At 41.4% G+C, this 21,405-nt stretch overlaps 1 protein-coding gene across 2 annotated transcripts in view; it reads right to left on the bottom strand.

Moving 5' to 3' along the window:
- Nucleotides 1-2,728: 2,728 nt before the first annotated feature.
- SARNP (SAP domain containing ribonucleoprotein) overlaps nucleotides 2,729-21,405 on the bottom strand; it is a 64,472-nt gene continuing 45,795 nt past the window's right edge. For both annotated transcript variants that reach the window (XM_006093678.3, XM_006093679.3), the window contains 2 exons: nucleotides 5,372-5,461; nucleotides 2,729-3,016 (listed from right to left, as the gene is read on the bottom strand). In XM_006093678.3, the coding sequence (XP_006093740.1) occupies nucleotides 2,975-3,016; nucleotides 5,372-5,461 (132 nt within the window). In that variant the 3' untranslated portion in view covers nucleotides 2,729-2,974. The remainder of the gene's footprint in view (nucleotides 3,017-5,371; nucleotides 5,462-21,405) is intronic.

Here is a 21,405-nt window from a genome sequence, read left to right as displayed (position 1 = left end):
GATTTACAGCTGAGGAAGCTAGTTCCCTCCACATCTTTTATAGACTCCCTCATTAAGAGCTTCCAGGTATGCAGAGAATGTCACAGCTTCAGGACAGAAAAAGAAAGCCTCAGTCAGCTAACCACACCTGGATCTTGGATCAGCTACACTAATGAGACTGGGGGATAGGAAGGAAAGGTACTTGGATCCCAGAGAAAGGATTGGAAGCCTGGGTGCCCATTAATGTCTTAAAAGGGGCTTACTATTTAAAGACTAAATTAGTGGAAAAGACAGGCATCTTGATCTATCCATGCTCAAAAAGTATGTGTAGAATGACAATGAGACAAGACGAGGAGGATTTGGTGATCAGGCTTGGATATGAGAGATTTCTGACCAACATAAGAAAAGCTGCTAGAATGAGATGAAAAGGTTAGTAAAAAATTCACACTCTCAAGGATTTGGGGAAAGTGAGTTGAATCAGGGAAAGCATGATTAGACTTCAGAAAGAGAAGGCTAAGTGCTTTTATGGAAGGTTAGAGGATAAGGAGGTAAAGTGGCCTCTCCATGGAGGATAAAGAGGAAAAAGGACACCTGTGAATCTGAGAGAATGTAAATAGGCTTAAAGGGATGGACTGAGCCAGGCCGGTGTGGCTCAGTGGTTGAGCGTTGACCTATGAACCAGGAGGTAAAGAGATAAGGAGATATATGGTAGAGAATAAGGGGGTAAACACTGAAGTAGCCATTGTTTCACTCCATTAACACCATATGCTCCACCCCTTTACCTATTACTGATTTTTATCATCCTTGGGTAGAAAACCCTTACTGAATCTATAACCTCTCTCAAGCTGCAAAACAGAACTAACTCTCTGTTTTTGTTTTCAGAGTAGAGAGAGGAAAAATTAGTCTCAAATCAGGGCCTGGAGAAAAGAAAAGGGAGGCAGACAGAAGAGGCCAGAGGGAAGGAAACATGTACAGAATTCCCTTCTGTTCACTTTCCCCAAGTCTCAGAATGGGGCAAAATGTACAACAAACGGTTAATCTTTGGATCTGCTCTCCAAGGCAGTTTTCCTAGAGTGTCTAAACTTAGGTCTCTACCCTCCTCAGCAACCAAAAACACTTTGTGGGAAGAAATTCTTGTTAGGAAGAGGATCAAATTATTACCTACTCCTCACAAAATAAGGCAGAAGGTTTCAGTAGAAATGGGAACAAGAAATTACACCACAGCAACACAGCATCTGATTATGGTATCAAAGTCTTCAGGTAAGGTGTCAAGCTCTTAAGTTTTATTACCAAACAAAAACCAACCTTCTGAAGGTCCAGAAATAAAGATTAAGAGGAGAAACCTTATACCAACACATCAAAAAAGATTAAATAGCAGGTCTCAATCTATGTGAAACCAAATGCAAACATGCAGCCTACTTAGGGAGAGCCAAACCTTCCTAAGTAGGAGGCGCAGCAAGTAAAATGGATTTTAGTAATATTTAAGAAATGTTACTGCCAAAGCTGCAATAGTATACTTCGGCAACAGAAGACAAACTAGCACAGGGCTTGATTAGAAAGTAGAAGTCTCCTGCCGAAACCGGTTTGGCTCAGTGGATAGAGCGTCAGCCTGCGGACTGAAAGGTCCCAGGTTCGATTCTGGTCAAGGGCATGTACCTGGGTTGCGGGCACATCCCCAGTAGGAGATGTGCAGGAAGCAGCTGATTGATGTTTCTCTCTCATCGATGTTTCTAACTCTCTATCTCTCTCCCTTCCTCTCTGTAAAAAATCAATAAAATATATTAAAGAAAAGAAAAGAAAGTAGAAGCCTCCTGTCCACTGCTTATGTTCCCAATGATCTAGGCCAGTGGTCGGCGAACTGCGGCCCCTTGAGTGTGGCTCTTCCACAAAATACCACGTGCGAGCACGCACGTACAGTGCGATTGAAACTTCATGGCCACACTCAAGGGGCCAAAGAGCCGCATGTGGCTCGCGAGCTGCAGTTTGCCAACCACTGATCGAGGCAATAATGCTTAACACCTCTGACATCCTGTCATGCTTTGATTCCCTACACTTTCTTCTAGCTCTGAGGGGTACCCAGCCCATCTCCTTTCCTGAACTGCCTACAAACAGGGTCCCATATATTAGCTTTGGTTGAAACCAGACAGTATCACACCAGATCACTTTTGAAAATAAGACCCTTCTGGACTCTATTCTATAAGAGACTACCCATCATTAGCCCTTGTGTTTCATTCTCTGCACCTCTTAAAACCCACGGTATTCTCCCTATTTCATCCCAATGGGTCACATGAACCTGGAGAAGCAAAGACTCGGGGTAAAACTTGGCCTCTTCATGAAGGATAAAGAGGTAAAAGGATGTGAACATGAGAGAATATAAATAGGCTTAAAGGGATGGACTCAACCCAGCCGGTATGGCTCAGTGGTTAAGTGTTGACCTAGAACCAGGAGACCATGGTTCAATTCCCAGTCAGGACATATGCCCTGGTTGCAGGCTCGGTCCCCAGTAGGGATGTGTAGGGGGCAGCCAATCAATGATTCTCTCTTATCATTGATGTTCCTCTCTCTCTCTCCTCTCCCTTCCTCTCTGAAATCAATAAAAAAATATATTGATGGATTCAATCCTTTTCCTTAACTTCTTTTCTAATGGGTAAAAGACTATGGCTAATTCCCTATATCTGTCCCTGAAGATCCCCATATCTGATTGAATCTGGCTCTAAGAACTCAAAGGAGTACCTAATAAAACACACTGTTCTCTTTTCTAATGATTTTTATTAACAAGCAAAATAATAATTAAAAAACACAACACAACAACAACAATCTTGAAGTTGGAACAGCAGTAAGTCAAATTGCTACTTAGTTCACGGATGTACCTGGGGTACATGCTCTCTCATTGCGAGGCAGCACCTAGGCACATGACTGTGTATTTAGGTATGTATGTGGCCAAGGAGTCAGAGATGGAAACCACTGAAGAACAGAAAGCATTAGGAGTTTCTCATCAGGCAATCCCAAAGCGTTCTGCTCTTTTCCTCTTCTTTGCCTATAAGGAAAAATCAAGAAGAGAAAAATTAGATTGTAAGACAACAGTGGCCTGGGTTCCTGGCTGCTTTAATCCAAATTCACATGGATTGTCACATGGTTGAAGAAGGAGGGAAGGCCCAGGCTTGAGCTTGGCAGCCAAAGATTTCATTTCTGAATTTCTCTTGTTATCCAGTTAGAGCTGGGGAGGTTCGGTGGAAAAGCAGGGTGAGAGGGGAGAAGATTATAAAGAGATGGGTCAGGAGGAAAAGAGGAGAATAGTAGAAGAAAATGGAAAGATGCCTTAAGGAGAGAGGACCATTCAGCCTTGTAGCAAGTTAGTCTCGAAATAGTGGACTCTTAACAGGCTGGGGAGATGGGAGATTTCAGAGGACAAAGGGTTGACCAATGCTATTTGGTGGAAATGAGGGGAATGCCCTGTTGGACAGTCAGGCCCCCACAGCAGTTATTCCTAGGCCTCCAAATACAAAGAGCATAAAATCTTCAATACCAACGTAATAAATGGGGAGAGGTGAGTCCCCAACATGATCTCTTAAGGGAGGACACATTGGAGAGAAGGCACAAAATGGGGAAGGGGCGGAGGAAAGAAATACCTTTTTGTTCTAAGAGTGACACAAAACAGCACCAAATCCATCCTCATTCCAACCACTGCCCCCAGCAAAGGGGAGACTACTTTTTCATTTCATTCACACAGGAGGTTTAATTTAGATTAAAAAGAAAAGCTAAGTATATACAGGCCCAGACCACTCCACCTGGATTATTAACACAATTCTTTGGAATAAAAAAAAGTCATCTGGTTCATGTAAACTCCATGAGCCTCAGAAGTTACTTCTTCCTTACATACACTGACTCTCCCAACAAACGCCAGTATTCCTTGGCACCCAACAAAATCCTCACCCGCCTTATCGTGGAGAGGCCAAATGTACCAGCTTAGTGAGCATAACACAGTTTCCTTGGGAAAAAGGGAGTAATTTAAACTAGATTTAAAACAAGCCTAGATTTATGGTTTACTTCTAGTTCATCCTGGAAAATCAATAAGCAGATACTTACAATAGGTAATGATTTATTCTGAATTAGCATAAAAAACACAATCCCTCTATTTTTTTCCTAGCGAAGATGTAAACTGATCAAATTCCAAAATTTTCAGGGTTTATTATTATTATTTTAAATGTTTTTTAATTGATTTTTTAGAGAGAGAAACATGGATGAGAGAGAATCATTGATTGGCTGCCTCCTGCACACCTCCTACTGGATTGAGCTGGCAACCTGGGCACGTTCCCAACCAAGAATTGAACTGTGACTTCTTGGTTCATGCATGAGTTGATGCTCAACCACTGAGCAACACCAGCCAGGCGGTTTATTTTTATTATTCATAAAAAAAAAATTCATAAGATTTTCAGTATATAAGTTAATAAATATTCAGAGGATATCTCCAGAGGTAGATGGGAAGAAGTAAATTTGGATTAAATGGGAGAAAGAACATTCTAAACTCCTTTCCATCCAAATAATTTCTATAGTTCAAAACATTTATTATTTCAATTGTTCCTTATGTACACCTCAGGTGATACTTGGTCTCCATTACAGATACTCTCAAATCAGCAAATCAATATTGTCTGTCCATGTTCTGAGCAGTCTTCCAAAGCTTAAGGGTCAGTGAATGGGAGTTATTATTCTAGGGGAAGCTGGAATGTGGATGAACTTAAGTCTTTTTTTTTTTTTTTGAACATAAGTCACTATGTTCAAAATAAAAAAGCCACTCTTTCATTTTGAGAAACTATTTGCAAATAAAGTGATAAGAAAAAGAAATCTCATTTGAGTCTATTGTCCTATTCCACAGGGGAGTTAGGCACAACTATACTTGTGTCTGGGTTGGATATGGGCTTCATTAAATGATGAAAGAAATATGCTTGGCTGATTATCAGACACTGCTTACTGAATACTCTCAATATGACAGGTGCTATGTCAAGCATTCTACACAGAATCATCTATTTTTACATAGAAACATTTCATGCTTAAAATACCACTTCAAGGTAGGTATTACTATCTCTACATCCCAGATGATGAAACAGAGGTTAAGAAAAGTACCATAACCTGGAGATTATTATGGTAAGTAAAATAAAACAGCCAGAGAAAGGCAGTATCACATGATATATGTGGAATCTAATGAAGAAAATAAACTGACGGGGTGCCAGGGGGAAAAGTACCATATTTTTTAACAGCTATCAAGCAAAGGACAAAAGATCTTCTCATCTGAGCACTTAAGAAGTAGGCCAGGGAAATAATAGTGTTTCTCCATTCAGTTTGTTCATCCTCATTTCCCTTCAAGGGCTCTATGAAGCAGTTATGTATATTTTACCTCTGTATCCTCTGTGGTTCCTGTTCCAGCTGAACTTGTGACAATTCCAAATCGCTCCTTCCTCTTTTTCAGCTTCTCGTCATCTTCAGACTGTTCAGGGACAAAGAAAAAGGTTGAAACAGCTAGCCTCCATTCATAAGGTAAATGGGAATAAAACTGTAACTTGTGGATCACAATATGCCAGCCAACCTTATGATAAGAACTAAGGATCACACAAACAGAAAAAAATAGATAAGAAACTGAATAAGCTAGTGTACAGCATTTTGTCTCTAAAATGACTAAAAATTTAAGGCCTCAAAGATGGTGGATGACCCCAGCTGACAGGAACAGGGAGATCGGAAGATCACGAAACAAATTATGAACTTCAAGGCAGCCCTGACCAGTGTGGCTCAGTTGGTTAAGTGTCCAGTTCCATTCCTGGTCAGCACATATAACCAGGTTGTGGGTATGATCCCCAGTCGGGGTGCATGCAGGAGGTAATGATCGATGTTTTTCTCTCACACTGATGTTTCTCTCTCTCTCTCTCCTTCCCTCTCTCTATAGAAATCAATAAAACTCATTAAAAAAATAAAAAACAAAACAACTTGGGGGCCGCTCATGGCAATGGTACAAGCATGATATCATTGATCCTGCCTACTAAAGACCAGATTTCAGGAATGGCAAAATGTTAGCAGTCTGTTGGTTCTGGCTAGTGTGGCTCAATTGGTCCCTGTGCACCAAGAGGTAGGGGATTTCGATTCTAGGTCAGAGCACTTACCCAAGTTTTGGGTTGGATCCTTAGTCTTGGTGCATATGGGAGGTAACTGATGTCTGTGTCTCTCTCTTTCTCTTCCCCCTCCTCCCCACTCCCTCCCTCAATTAAAAAAAAAGTTAGCAGATGAGTTTAGAATTTCATCTAAAGCAGTGATGGCGAGCGAACCTATGACACGCGAACTCATTTTTTTGGTTGATTTTTCTTTGTTAAATGGCCTTTAAATATATAAAATAAATATCAAAAATATAAGTCTTTGTTTTACTATGGTTGCAAATATCAAAAAATTTCTGTATGTGACACGGCACCAGAGTTAAGTTAGGGTTTTTCAAAATGCTGACACGCCGAGCTCAAAAGGTTCGCCATCACTGATCTAAAGTCATGAGCAAACCATCTTTCAGTCCTGGGAGCCATTACATCTGTATAACAAAGATTCAAACTTTAAAACAAAGTACCTCCAAATGGCCTAGTGGTTTACTGTGGTACAATTATAACAGAAGTAAAGGAAAAGAAAGTCAACACTGACTGAATCTTTCAAACCAATTAATACATTTGTATGACAAATTCTATACAGAGGCTCTTACAGCACTACTTTCAGATGATAGCAAGTTTGGCTTCATTGTAATAGACTGTAGTGGCGTACTTTTTGGCACACTCCAAGGAAACACAAGAGAAGTCCTGCATATATTCACTATGGACCTCCCTAAGAAACTTAGCAGAGGAAGTCAGTTATACATAATTGCGTTCGGAAACTAGCTAAGACAGCAGCTGGTCTCATTTTAGCTGGATCAGCTGACTTTATAATTTTTTTAAAATGCTCAAACGAGAACTAGAGAAGGATAAATCTCATTTCACAAAGAGGATAAAAACATGAACTAATTTAGAGTATGCCCTTGCTGGAATGGTTTGCTAACAACTATAAAAAATTTGGAGCCTGGCTGGTGTGGCTCAGTTGGTTGAGCACTGTCCTGTGCACCGAAGGGTCATGGGTTCAATTCCTAGTCAGGGCACATATCCAGGTTGTGGGTTCAATCCCCGGTTGGGGTGAATGCAGGAGACAGCCAATCGATGTTTCTCTCTCACATTGATGTTTCTCTCTCTCCCCCTGTCTCTAAAAAACAAAAAAAAACCAAAAACATCAATAAAAAACATATCCTCAGGTGAGGATAACAAAAAAAATTTAGAGTTACACTGAAAAGTGTTACAGGTAAGTCACAAGAAGGATCCCAATTTGTGAAAGGTTCTGGTGGAATTGGAGGTATCTTGTGGTACCTGTCTACATGGTTCCAGCAAAACGTGTTTCATCCCTTCTGCATCCAACCCAAGGAGCATACATGTAGTGGAATCCAACAGATTCCTTCCATATAGTTGGAACATTTCCAGAATTTAATCCATGAGCATTAGATATTGGAAAAAAAATGAAATAAAACCAGGCCCAACTTTACACTTTGGTTTATCAGTGCAGCAGCCTACAACTAAGTTCGTAAATGCCCCTTTGGACTAATGTAAACAAAAATCCTAATTACACAACTAGATTTTATGATGAGCAAATAAAAATCTTTATGTGATTAGGTGAAAAAAAAACAACAACAACCAGAATCTCAGTTTTTACTTTTACTCAATGGTGAAATTTGTTGTTCTTAAAATTTATAAAAAAGAATAAATTATTTTTAAACCTTCATACATAGAAACAAAAGTACTGTAAACCAGAAGTTAACAGAAATGAGATTGTTAAAAAATAAAATAAGTAAAACAAATAAATAAAATAAAATAAAATAAGTAGGGCCTCAATATTCATAAGACAAGAAAAAACAAACTAGTAAATTTCTATGCTGAAAAAATATTTGTCGTTTACAAAGCTAGGGCTAGTTAAACAAATTGAACAAGCAAAGCTGGATAGCTGCCCTGCTTTTGACCGAAGAGATGGCTCCTGTGATCACAGGAACAAAGGCAACTTCTTGGCTGGGGTGGACAGTAGAGGTATTAAAAAATTCCTATGTTTCTGTAGGTCTCTGGATTCCCTTTCCTTTTGAGTCTGTGGGTTTTGAGACACCCAGAGACACAATGCCTACAGAAAGCAGGAATATGAATCCTTGGGGTTTTAAAAAATCCAGCTCAGGAGCACCACACAGCTTTGTTCAAAAGTTTGTTTGAACTCTTTTAACTTGACCTTATGTTGGTTACCAAAGAAACTATCCTGGCCCATGGTGAGGGTGGGTATGTGAGGGTCTCTTGAGGTATATAAGAGGATAGGTTCTATGTCTAGATGTGCCAAGTTTGGGGGGGAGGGGAACGAGAAATCCAGAGAGCCCACCTGAGTTTAGATGTTCAGTAATCCTAGGGCTGAGCTTTAAATTACTGGTGACTTGGGTTTGCAGAGAAGGTGGAAAATGAGAAAATATCTGTTAAAAAGGGATAAATAAAAGGGCAGGTATGGGTCCTGACGGGAATATGTATGAGACTCTTACACTGAACAGTACTGGATGTTAACAGCAGCTCAGTCTTTACACAGTTCTAGGAGAACGGCCAGATTCTATTCTAATTTATAAGCTGACAGGGCAGGCATCATCAGTCTCCTGGATGCTTGGAAAAGGTCCAGAACATCTCTCTCTTAGAGAGATGACTGGTTCCTTGACTCACCTTACTTCAAAATCCTTTCAAACTATTTATTCAGAGCTCTTTCAGCTTGAGAAACATGTTCATTTTCTCCTTTTTGCTGCACCTGCTTTCTGGTGAGTAAGAAAGAGGCTAAGAAAAAGGTTGGTGGCTATGAAGGACTGAAGAATCCAACATATGAGTTATCATTGGTTGATTATTATATGTGCCCTGCCTGACTGGCGATTGAACCCACAACCTTAGATTAGAGTATCGGGACAATGATCTAATCAGCTGACCTACCCGGCCAGGGCTAGAACAAAATATTGCTTACATAGTGTTTTGTTGTTGTTGTTAATCCTTCACTGTTTTTCCTCATTGATTTTTTTAGAGAGAACGGAAGGGAGAGGGGAGAGACAGAGAGAGAGAAACATCGATGAGAGAGCGACACATCGACTGATTGCCTCCCAGGGATTGAGCTTGCAACTGCGGTTTGGGCCCTTGACTGGAACCGGACCCATGATCCTTTAGTCCTAAGGCCGATGCTCTAACCACTGAGCAACTGGCTAGGGCTTGCATAGTTTTTCTGCCTTTCATTATAACCACCAGCAAAATCCATAGTGCGTGCATAACTTTTGTAATCTAAGCTATTTATAAAAGACTGAGCCAGGCCCGGCTGGTGTGGCTCAGTGGTTGAGCATAGACACATGAACCAAGGATCACGGTGAGATTCCCAGTCAAGTACATAACCGGTTTGCAGGCTCAATCCCCAGTGGAGGATGTGTAAGAGGCAGAAGATCAATGGTTCTCTATCATCACTGATGCTTCAATCTCTTGCTCCCTCTCCCTTCCTCTCTGAAATCAATAAAACAACAACAACAAAACAGAATCCCAGCATATGCCTAAAAGACAAACAAGAAAAACAGACCGAGCCAAGTTCAGAAAAAAGAGTATCTTGTCTTGCCCTGGTCGATATCCTCAGTGGTTAGAGCGCTGACCCATGCAAGTACCTCGGTTGCAGGTTCAATCCCTGGCCCCAGTTGGGGTTCGTGCGGGAGGTAACCAATTGATTTGTCTCTCTCCTCGAGGTTTTGCTCTCTCTCCCTCTCTCTCCTCTCTCTATTTCCCTTCCACTCTCTATAAAAATCAATGAAAAAAATATACTTGGGAAGATTAACAACAACAAAATAGTAAAAGAAGTACCTTGTCCTTAACTTTAATAATCATAAATTAAAATAATAATATAGTCACTAAGATTTGAGTGACAATATTTTCTTTCTATAGCAATTTTAAAAATAGTAGGTACTATGACATATATAGTATGTACTTTGACTAAATTCATTTAATAGATAAAACTGAGGCTTAGAGAGATTAAGTAACTTGCCCAAAATCTCACAAATAGTCTTACATAGTAAATGGCAGAGCCAGGAATGAAGCCCAGAACATTTTTACTCAAGAACCTACCTTTACTATATCCTCAGGTATCTGATATAAGCATTTCTTTGGAATAATAGAAGCAAATAAAAATCTTTATATGAATAGGTGGAAAAAAACAATAATGGAAGGAATGCTTAATTCCCAAAGGATAAAGATAAGGACCCTTAGCTAAGTTGTGAACTACGTTAACGACTTCTATATCACTCAAATAACTTGGGTCAATGCTAGGATCCTATTCCCTTTCTACCATACCAAATGCCTCCACTTTATAACTAACAGGGGATCTAAGGAATGGACTCCAGTTACTAATCTTTATTAAAAAATTGATTTGAAAGAGAGAGGAAGGAAGAGGGGGAGACAGAAACATCGATCTGATCGGTGCCTCCCATACACGCCCCGACCCAGGGATCGACTGGGGATCAAACCTGCAACCTGGGTATGTGCCCTGACCAGGAATTGAACCCATGACCCTTCAGTGTATGGGACAACACTTCAACCAACTCAGCCACACTAGCCAGGGCTCCAGTTAGTTAGTTATCTTATATTAAAGATTTTCTCAGTCAAATTTGTTTCTAATTCTGGCTAACTGGCTATTTCATCTGTTGAACTGTAATTAAAGAATTAGGAGAGTTTCCAATGAAGATAGGCCTCTCTACATTTTTCCTTACTAGGAAAAGTTTTGCCTACCATTACTAAAACAAAAGTGAATAACTGGTATGGCTCAGTTGGTTGAGCGTTGTCCTGAGCACCAAGTATTCAATTCCGGCTCAGGGTACATACCCAGGTTGTGGGCTCGATCCCCAGTAGGGGGTGTGCAAGAGGCAGCAGATCCATTGTTTCTCTTTCCTTTTCCCTTCCTCTTTAAAATCAATTTTAAAATATATTTTTAAAAGTGAGTAAGGGATATAAATGGAAATTTCAAAATGATACTCTAGCCCAACTGGCGTGGCTCAGTGGTTCAGTGTCAACCTATGAACTAGTTGGTCATGGTTTGATTCCCAGTCAGGGCACATGCCCAGGTGGCGGGCTAGATCCCCAGTCGGGGGTGTGCAGAAGGCAGCCAATCAATGATTCTCTCTCATCATTTATGTTTCTATCTCTCTCTCTCCTTCACCCTTCCTCTCTGAAGTCAATAAAAATATATTAAAAAATTTTTTTAAAATCCCCATTTCATTAAGTCTCCAGGCCAAGCAGAAAATAAATGGAACATTCCATCTTCTTGAAGAGAGGCGGGACTAGACCGTATCTTGCTAAACTTACCACACTATGTACTTATTCCCATTCAAGTCAATGCTAGGGGTACTGCAGCAAGTTCAAATGACAGAGAGGGAGATGCCACACTTAAAGCCCAGCCATTCTCTCAGCACAAACCCTGGGACCACTCCCTTCATAAATCTCATCACAAAGTCCATCCGGAATGTGTGAGACAACCTTTCTTCTAGTTCCCTATTTTGCTATATCCCGAAATGGGAATTTTGACCTCTAAATTAAATTTCCCATTTCTTATTGAGCTCAAAGGTGAGGCAAGAACAAGGGAGGTAAAAGAATAGGGGGAGGGAAAGGATATACTTCTTTAGCCACTGAGGACAGAATCAGAGATTTCCCCATAAGCTTCCTTTTTAAATCACATCTTTGGTGCTTTTCCTGGAGATCCAGGCAGAACATCTGCTCTAAATCTACCAGGGGCTCTAGGTGAAAAAAACAACAATACAGATTCCCCCCACTTCCCACTCCCTACAAACAGCCTGCCTAGCCCTCACCCACAGAAAGCAGTGAGGGTTTATTTTGTGCATGCCTGCTCTTTCCTCACCACCCAGAGGCCCTCAGCTCCCCTCCTAAAGCCTCTTTCCTTCTTGCCCTGCAGGGAAAATGCACAACAGGCCCAGTAAATCAACACAGTTCTAATGATCTCTCTCACTTGACCCTTCTAGCGTGACGGTGTCGCATGGAGACAATCGTACAATAAACTTCACTCCATCTTTAGCTCCTTGCTGACAGGTTTTGATTCATGGGATGGTGAGACCCATCTGAGGGAAATTACCTTGATCAAAACGCATCTCTCTTTGCATTCATCAGGCCAATGCCCCCCAGGTCATGCTCAAGTGCACAAATGGGGTTATGCATCTGCAGGCAGCACTGACTCCTCCAGCTCAGTGTCATATGCATTTACAAACCCTTCCGTTCTTCATCCCCGTACCCCAACCCTCTCCTGCAAACTCTCAACCACTAACTCTTTATTCTTCCCATGCATTCTCCTGTGTCAGAAGAATAGTGCTGGAATCTGAAATGCCCTTATTTCCTATTAAATGAAAACTCCTAAAAACATACAATTTGCATCCAGAATCAGAAAAGAAACCTCACTAACTAAACATAGGCATTGGATGTTCAGATTGATCAATATATGGATCAATGTAGTTCACGTCATCCTGTTACTCAAGATTGAAATAGCAAGCCAAATGACTGATGCCATAATAATCCCATTTCCCCAAAGTTGTCTTTTCTTTTTAAAAGCTCATTGATAAAAATGAAAAAGGGAATTGTGTAAAAGAGAGCCTATCCTATATAATAAAAGGCCAGTGACCATAAGGGCGTAACGACCAGAATGACCGACTGACCAATCGCTATGAGGTGCATTGATCACCTTTCAGTCCCTCCCTGCATCCCGCAGGCTCTGATCGCTGGATGGCGAATAGGGAACCACGGGGAACCGGGGTGGGTGGTGGCGGGGCGGGACTGGGGACTGGTGAGCGGGCAGAACGGCCGACCTCTTGGTCCCTCCCTCCGGCCTGCAGGCTCCGACTGCTGGATGGCCAATGGGGAACCACAGGGAACCGTGGTGGGCGGCGGCGGGTCGAGACTGGGGACTGGCGAGTGGGCGAAAGATGGCCCTGATCGCAGGCTAGTCCTAGGGACACTATCCACGCATGATTTCGTGTGCTGGGCCTCCTATATAGTAAAGAGATAATATGCAAATTGACTGTCACGCCCCACGCACAAGATGGCCACCACAAGATGGCCGGCAGGGGAGGGCAGCTGGGGGGTGACCAGGCCTGCAGGGGAGGGAGGGCAGTTGGGGGGGGACTGGGCCCGCAGGGAAGGGCAGTTAGGGGCGACCAGGCCAGCAGAGGAGTGGTTAGGGGGTGATCAGGCAGGCTGGCAGGCAGAAGCGGTTAGGAGCAATCAGCAGGCAGGCAAGTGAGGGGTTGGGAGCCAGCAGTCCTGGACTGTGAGAGAGCCTAAACCAGCAGTCAGACATCCCCCGAGGGGTCCCAGATTGGAGAGGGTGCAGGCTGGGCTGAGGGACCCCCACTCCAGTGCATGAATTTCGTGCACCGGGCCTCTAGTGTGTGTGTGTGTGTGTGTGTGTGTGTGTGTGTGTGTGTGTATGCAGCACTAGACAGAAAGCATGATGCATAGTTAATAAAGCCAAGATCCCCATGAATTACTATCACGGTATTTTCCATTATGAAATAAGACAGTTCCAAACTGAACCCTTCAGAAGACATCTTCAACTTTCCAAAAATCACTTTTGTCCTTGTTTCCCTTTTATAGTTTAAAAATCCTCAGGCAATATACAGAAAAGAATACTTGCTGAGGGAAAAGACTGAGAAATTCAAGACACAAATACAAATTACACGTGTGAATGTGGTCAGCACCTAGGAACTAACATATAGGTAACTCAATAAATATTAGATATTAGTTTTATTGAAACATTCCTCCTGGTTCTTGAAACATAGTAACGATTTGAAGCTAACAATGCCATACATTACTCTTCCTCATTAGAAGTAAAGTCACCAAAAGTTCGTAAGAATCACTCATTACCAAGGCAACAAGGAAATTTATTTTAGCTGCAAGGCAAATGAGTATTTGGGCAAATGACTAAATTTAGGGTTAAAGTGTGTCAGAACAGCCCGGTCAGCATGGCTCAGTGGTTGAGTGTTGACCTATGAACCAGGAGGTCATGGTTCAATTCCCGGTCAGGGCACATGCCCGGGTTACAGGCTCAATCCCCACTGTGGGATGTGCAAGAGGCAGTCGATCAATGATTCTCTCTCTCTCTCTGAAATCAATAAAAATATATTAAAAAAAAAAAAAAAGTGTGGCAGAACAGTAACCGAACAAAATCAGAGTCTTCTCTACCAAGTGCTATTAACCATCTTCTCTTTCTGGAAACCTAAAAAAAAATCTATGCTGCCAAGCTTCACTGATTTCATCATCCCTAATAATTAATGACTACAAAAAATAGATATCTATATAAGGAAATATCTGAGGGAACTGAGCAAGGATCCAATATCTAACTTTGTGGACCCAATCCCAGGTACTCTAAAGCAGCGGTCGCCAACCTTTCGGATCTCACGGACCACCAGTGGTCCGCAGACCACTGGTTGGCGACCACTGCTCTAAAGGCTGCTGAGAAATTGCTTTCACTGAATTACCTGACTTCAATTTCTATCAACAATTTCAGTAACACTAAAATTGTAAAATTAATCCATTCACCTACTAGTCATTCAAATATCCATTGAGTATCTACTTACGGTCAGGCACTGTATTAGCATTAGAAATAGAGAGATGAATAAAACAAAGATCCTTAAACGAATGTGGCTTATGAATTCACAACTGAGTTATTGTAAAGATGTGTGCCACTGTTCATTATAGCACTGCATTATGAGGACCCATGGGAAAATTTTCTTTCTGGTCCCCAGACTCAAAATAATTATGCTTTTGCTGAATAATTTGTTAGTTTTCACCTTCTGAATCCTGTGAATAACTAAACTGTTCAACTGTGTTCTCTTTCTATTGACTATAAGGTTTGAAGCCAACTGTGTGATCTCTCTCTGGGAACTGATGTTGAAAATATTTCTATTTTTAATATTCTATTACAAAGGAGAGGTCAGCCCTGGCCAGTGTGGCTTAGTTGATTGGAGTGTCATCCCCTGCACTGAAAGGTTGCAGGTTCAATTCCCAGCCAGGGCACATGCCTATGGGTTCGATCCCTGGTCGGGTGCATACAGGAGGCAACTGATTGATATATCTCTTTCACATTGATGTTTCTCTCTCTCTCTCTCTCTCTCTCTCTCTCTCTCTCTCTCTCTCTCTCCCCCTCCCCCTCCTCTTTTCCTCCCTTTCTAAAGTCAATTAAAAAAAAAAAAAAGGAAGGTGTGGCTAGAGTATTGTGGTGAAAGAAAAACATGAGTTCCAACACCAGATCCCAAGGTAGAGGCTTAGCAGACAAGATGAAGTGCAGTTAGTTTCAGGGTGGCTGCTGTACCCTTAAGAACTTATTCCTCTCACCCTGGGCCCTGGCCGGCGTGGCTCCGTTGGTTGGAGCGTTGTCCCCTGCACCAAAGATTCCCAGTCAGGGCATATACCCAGGTTGTAGGTTTGATCCCCAGTCTGTCTGTCTGTCTGTCTGTCTGTCTCTCTCCCTCTCCCCCATTCCCTCCCCCCATCCCTCCCTCCCTAAAATAAAACAATAAAAACATATCCTTGAGTAAGGAATAATAAAAAAAAAAGAACTTATTTTTCTCTAAATATAATGACATTTATTTTAAAAATACCTTACTGTCCCAGGAGGATAAAGAGGTAGTAGGAAATAACTAGAAAATTTTAAATTAAGAGCTCTTGTCAATGGTTTCCATGGTACATACACTGTAGCCAGGAATTAAGTCCCAAATAGAAGGCCAACTACAGTAACTGGCAGCCTGAATAGTGTAGATGCACTTTCTAAAACTATTGCCTCTTTTTATGACAGAGTACCAAGGATAAGCTGCTCTCTACCCAAAATGGAATCCTACCTTTGTTATCTTCCAAACCAAATTTATGCCTTCAAGATTCAAATTCAAGAGAACATTTTTCAAAACTTACTAATTTTAACCTGAATACAATAAATACTACTATTCTAAGCTTAGTGTTCTAGGCTTATTTGCTCTGCCCAAAGGAGTCCACTTTGATTTAATTAGCAATATCACCCCATGGACTGTGTGTTGAAAGCATTCACCTCTTCAATCTTATTACTAGTGCCACTCTGGATCATAAAGAGAAACTAGAAGAAACAGAACAGTGACCCAAATGTAACCCAGGCTTATTTAGGGAATTTGAACTCAGTAATTCCCAAAACACAAAGCAAGGGTATTTCTGAATTCAATTAAGAGACATACTCACTTATTCTTAGAGGAGACCAAAAGCATTAACCAAGCCAGGCATTTTTCCTGGTCAGTGCAACAAGCTCACTCACTTACATCATGTGTAGGAAGGAGAATTTAAATCTAAAGAATTAAGTCAGGCCAGGTTTGGCTCAGTGGATAGAGTGTCAGCCTGCAGACTGAAGGGTCCCAGGTTCAAGGGCATATGCCTGGGTTGCGGGCTTGATCCCCAGTTGGGAGTGTGCAGGAGGCAGCCAATTAATGATTCTCTCTCATCATTGATGTTTCTATCACTCTCTCCCTTTCCCTTCCTCTCTGAAATCAATAAAATATATATAAAAAGAATTCAGTTAGACTTATCGTTACAAGTAGGAAGGGGCATTTCAGGGAAGCTTAGGTACTGCTATGAGTTGGAGCTGGCCATTCTCCGAAAGCTGTTTAAATGACTAAGCTATTTATTGTTCACATCCAACAATGTTCAATGTAAAAGTCTCATATAATACATTCCCATCAGGACCTAAACTCTGCCACTTTATTTATTCCAGAAGATTATTTTCTCAAAAATTTTCCCCCTGGAGTGATGAAAGAGAGGCTAATAGTGACCTAAGATAGTCACATTTTGCAAAAATAACAAATAACTGTCCCCTTTTGTACATGAATTACCATACTATGTTAACAGTTCAACCTGATTTTCCAAGGGAATGTAAGGGAAGAATGAGGCAAAAAGGAAAAGAGGGAACCTTATGGTCACATCTTGACTCTCACTGCCACGTGACTGATGGCAAGATGAAAAGCAGAGCCTGAGGGCTTTCAGGAGATGGTGGATTAATAATGATATGGCCTTGACTTCCCAGAGGTAAAGGTTATGAAACACTCCAGGGTAAGTGAGCTTCCAATTTCATACTCTCAGGGTGAATGACAGCAACTGATGGTTTTTCTCTCAGAAACACTTCAATGCTTAAACACACAGCTGTCACCTCCCTGACCCCGTTTCTGAAATTCATCTGTACATGTTAACCCTTGAGCCTTATGCCAGCCAGACCACAGAACATGGGGTGGTCCTAAAAACCAGTACACAGAGCCTAAAAGAGGACTATAAATGAAGGACAAGACTAGGAAAGGGTACAGTTAGCACCAACAATACACAGTAAAGAGACATTCCAACACTCCCCCCACACATAAACTTAATACACTTCCCAGAACAACCAGCTTACCTGCTCTCAACAATCTTTCAACTGTGAGATCAGAATCAATTTTCTAGGTGTCAGAAACTTTAAAACTACACCAGAATAAAAGACCACCAGGAACTGTTATCTCCTATCTTCAATGGATTTGAAGTTCCCAAACAGTCAGCTCAGAACCAAACACTCTTCTGAGTCACTAGCTCCTATCACTTTTTCTTTCTCTTGTCTAAATCAAGCTTTTCCCCAACCCCCACTCCTCTTCGACCCCAGAAGAGGTCATCTGGGTCTTACAGTAATTGATTGTAGGACAAAGCAAGGCAGGTGGAGGAAATGAAGGCTTCACACTTGAGACCCCCTAGAAACCACGTTTCTATTAAAAGTCCCCACCCCTCCCTTCCCTTGAAAGCCAAAAAGCTGTTGCTTTTAAGGATAAGCGATGCACAATTTGGAAGAAATGTCAAGAAAGCTAGAAACATTTGAGGGGAGGTAAATGTTGCCTTGGCCAAAATATACAGAGAATAAAGGATGACAGTTACCTAAGCATTCACACATTTAGAATGAGCACTAGGAAAACAGACTCTTTTCGCCTCTAATATTTTAAAATGCAGATTTCTGGCTTCACCAAACTAATAAATATGAATCTCAAAAGGAAGAGCTTAAGGAGCTGAATTTTAAAAAGGGTCCCCTGGGACTCTTATGTGCAGCTATAGTTGGTAACAATTGCAAAGAGCTTTGAGTATAGACCAACATTAAAAGAAAAATTCCTTGCCGAAACCGGTTTGGCTCAGTGGATAGAGCGTCGGCCTGCGGACTAAGGGGTCCCAGGTTCGATTCCGGTCAAGGGCATGTACCTGGGTTGCGGGCACATCCCCAGTGGGAGATGTGCAGGAGGCAGCTGATCAATGTTTCTCTCCCATCGATGTTTCTAACTATCTATCTCTCTCCCTTCCTCTCTGTAAAAAAATCAATAAAATATATTTAAAAAAAAAATAAATAAATAAAAAGTAAACAACTGGATACTTTAAAAATTAAAAAAAAAGAAAAAAGAAAAATTCCTCACCAAGTCTAAAGAAGGCTGTTACCACAATCCAATCCCCCCCCCCCCCAAAGCAGCAGGGGCCTTCCTAAAAAGTTTAAGATTCCTACAAACAGGATATCTCTGCGGCAGAGACGTGAAAGGAAAAGGAAAGTTAGAAAGAATCACAGCTGGCTCTAAGGCAGCAGTTCTCAACCTGTGGGTCGCGACCCCTTTGGGGGTCTAACGACCCTTTCACAGGGGTCGCCTAAGACCATCGGAAAACACATATATAATTACATATTGTTTTTGTGATTAATCATTATGCTTTAATTATGTTCAATTTGTAACAATGAAAATACATCCTGCATATCAGATACTTACATTACGATTCATAACAGTAGCAAAATTACAGTTATGAAGTAGCAACGAAAATAATTTTATGGTTGGGGGTCACCACAACATGAGGAACTGTATTAAAGGGTTACGGCATTAGGAAGGTTGAGAACCACTGTTGTAGATGGGAAAAACTTGTGTGATCCTCTTAGTCATTATATTTCATTGATCAAGGGCTTTTGAAGGAATTAATCCCTCCGTCCCCTTCATCTTTTTTTTCTTTGTTAATCCTCACCTGAGGATATTTTTCCATTGATTTTTAGAGAGTGGAAGGGAGGGGGAGACAGAAACACCAACGTGAGAGCAAACACATCTATTGGTTGTCTCCCACACACACACCCACCCTACCAGGGCTGGAATCAAGCCTACAACCAAGGTATGTGTCCTTGACCAGAATTGAACTACTCTGCAGTCTGAAGGTCAATGCTCTATCCACTGAGCCAAACCAGCTAGGGCCCCCTTCATCCTAGATTACCATTTTTCCCAAAACGATTTCTCCATTTGAAAAATTGTATTCTTGCTCTGGCCAGTATGGTTCAGTAGTTAGAGCATTGACCTACGCACCAGAGGGTCACAGGATCAATTTCCAGTCAAGGCATGTACTTGGGTTGCAAGTTCCATTTGATTCCTGCCCTCAGTTAGGGCGCATGCAGGAGGTAACCAATTGATGTTTCTCTTTTGCCTCTCCCCTCCCACACCCCCTCCCTTCCATTCTCTCTAAAAATCGATGGAAAAAATATCCTCACTCCTTGGGTGAGGTTTTTTTGTTTTTATCTGTATTCTTTTAACTTATATTAACCACAAGAAAATAAGATAAGAATGGGCTATATATATGATAGATAGATATAGCGATTGAGAGTGGCTATCAGAAAGGATGAATTTTTTTTTTAAATATATTTTATTGATTTTTTACAGAGAGGAAGGGAGAGAGATAGAGAGTTAGAAACATCGATGAGAGAGAAACATCGATCAGCCGCCTCCTGCACATCCCCCACTGGGGATGTGCCCGCAACCCAGGTACATGCCCTTGACCGGAATCGAACCTGGGACCTTCCAGTCTGCAGGCCGACGCTCTATCCACTGAGCCAAACCGGTTTCAGCAGAAAGGATGAATTTTAAGGAAAAACCAAGACCCAACCTCACATAGTCTTCAGTATTTCTTGGAGCATTTTAGGCCCAACCAAATTTAACCAGTCCTTTAAATCCCCTTCTAGTTCATAATAATTTGAAAATAAATATTTGGCATTTTTCATGCTGCTGTTTCTCTACCCAACCATTGGAATACACCTTTAGGGGTGAGGCTGTTTAAAGAGGAAACAATAGGGGAAACTCTCTGACCTCAGTTTATACCCTCATCTGGTTCTTCATTTGTCCCCGCTGAGGAACAGAACTTGTCTTTTGTCTGTAACACAAATACATCTTCACCTCCCTCCCTTTTCATTCCCTCCCCCTCCCACCCTCTCTTCTCACTCCCTTCTGTTATGGGTCCAATCAATGATGTCATTATGTGTGCCATTCAACTGCTGTTAAACCACTTGGCTATAGGAATTTTGAAGAGCAAAGAAGCAGAATGGAATTTTTCTCTCCCCTGCCCAGGGCTCTTGAAAATGTATTCTAATTTTAACTAGGGAAGCAGGAGTCAGGTTTTTCTTTGCTCAACAACTTTTACTCTGCCACTGTGCCTTAACTTTCAAGCACACACTTTTTACCTTGCTGGGTATGAAGAAAAATTGGACATGAAATATTAGGAATAGAAACTGAACACTTTAAGAGGAAAAGCTTCAAAAATTGGGAGAAGCAAGTTGAAGTTTTTGATGCTATATTAACATTTATGGCTGGTGGTTTGCCCTGTTTACTATAAATTGGATCTTTTTTAAAAATATGTTTTTATTGACTTGAGAGAGAGAGAGGGAGGAAGAGAAAGAAACATCGACGTGAGAAACATCAATTGGCTGCCTCCCATTCACACCCCTACCAGGGTCCAATCCCACAACCCGGGAATCAACCAGCAAGGAATCAACCAGCAACCTTTAGGTGCATTGGACAACGCTCAACTAACTGAGCTACACCAGCCAGGGCTACAAATTGGATTTTTGAGAAGTTTGTTATAGAGGGCTTATTCTTCCCTAAGGTACATAGTTGAGACCACTAGGATCTTGTATCTTTTTGATTTTTCCCTCTCTGATTTTGTTCATTTAGTTTGAACCCAAAGTACTAATAGATAAAAAAGTCAGTTAAAAAACTCACTTTTTTTTCTATCTCCCCTGCTCAATACCCACCCCCACTAATGTCTTTGCATTCCTTCTAACATGTCAGAACTGCTAATTTTGATAAAAAACAAGTTTTATGCCTTTCTCTGGTCCTCCTGTAGTCTTTGCTCCAAGAGTAAACATAGCCTGGGAAAGGAGGGGAATGCTGGGTTTTGTTGAGTCTGTTTTACTTTTAAATATCCTTCAGTTGTTTTTGGCCAACTAAGTTCTTGGGTTGGGATTATTCTTCACGTGTCGGGTTGT

This window comes from Myotis lucifugus, unplaced genomic scaffold (assembly GCF_000147115.1).
Source record: "Myotis lucifugus unplaced genomic scaffold, Myoluc2.0 scaffold_119, whole genome shotgun sequence".
Lineage (NCBI taxonomy): Eukaryota > Metazoa > Chordata > Mammalia > Chiroptera > Vespertilionidae > Myotis > Myotis lucifugus.
Note: the sequence above shows the minus strand (reverse complement) of the source record. Positions and strands in the feature narration are given on the sequence as shown.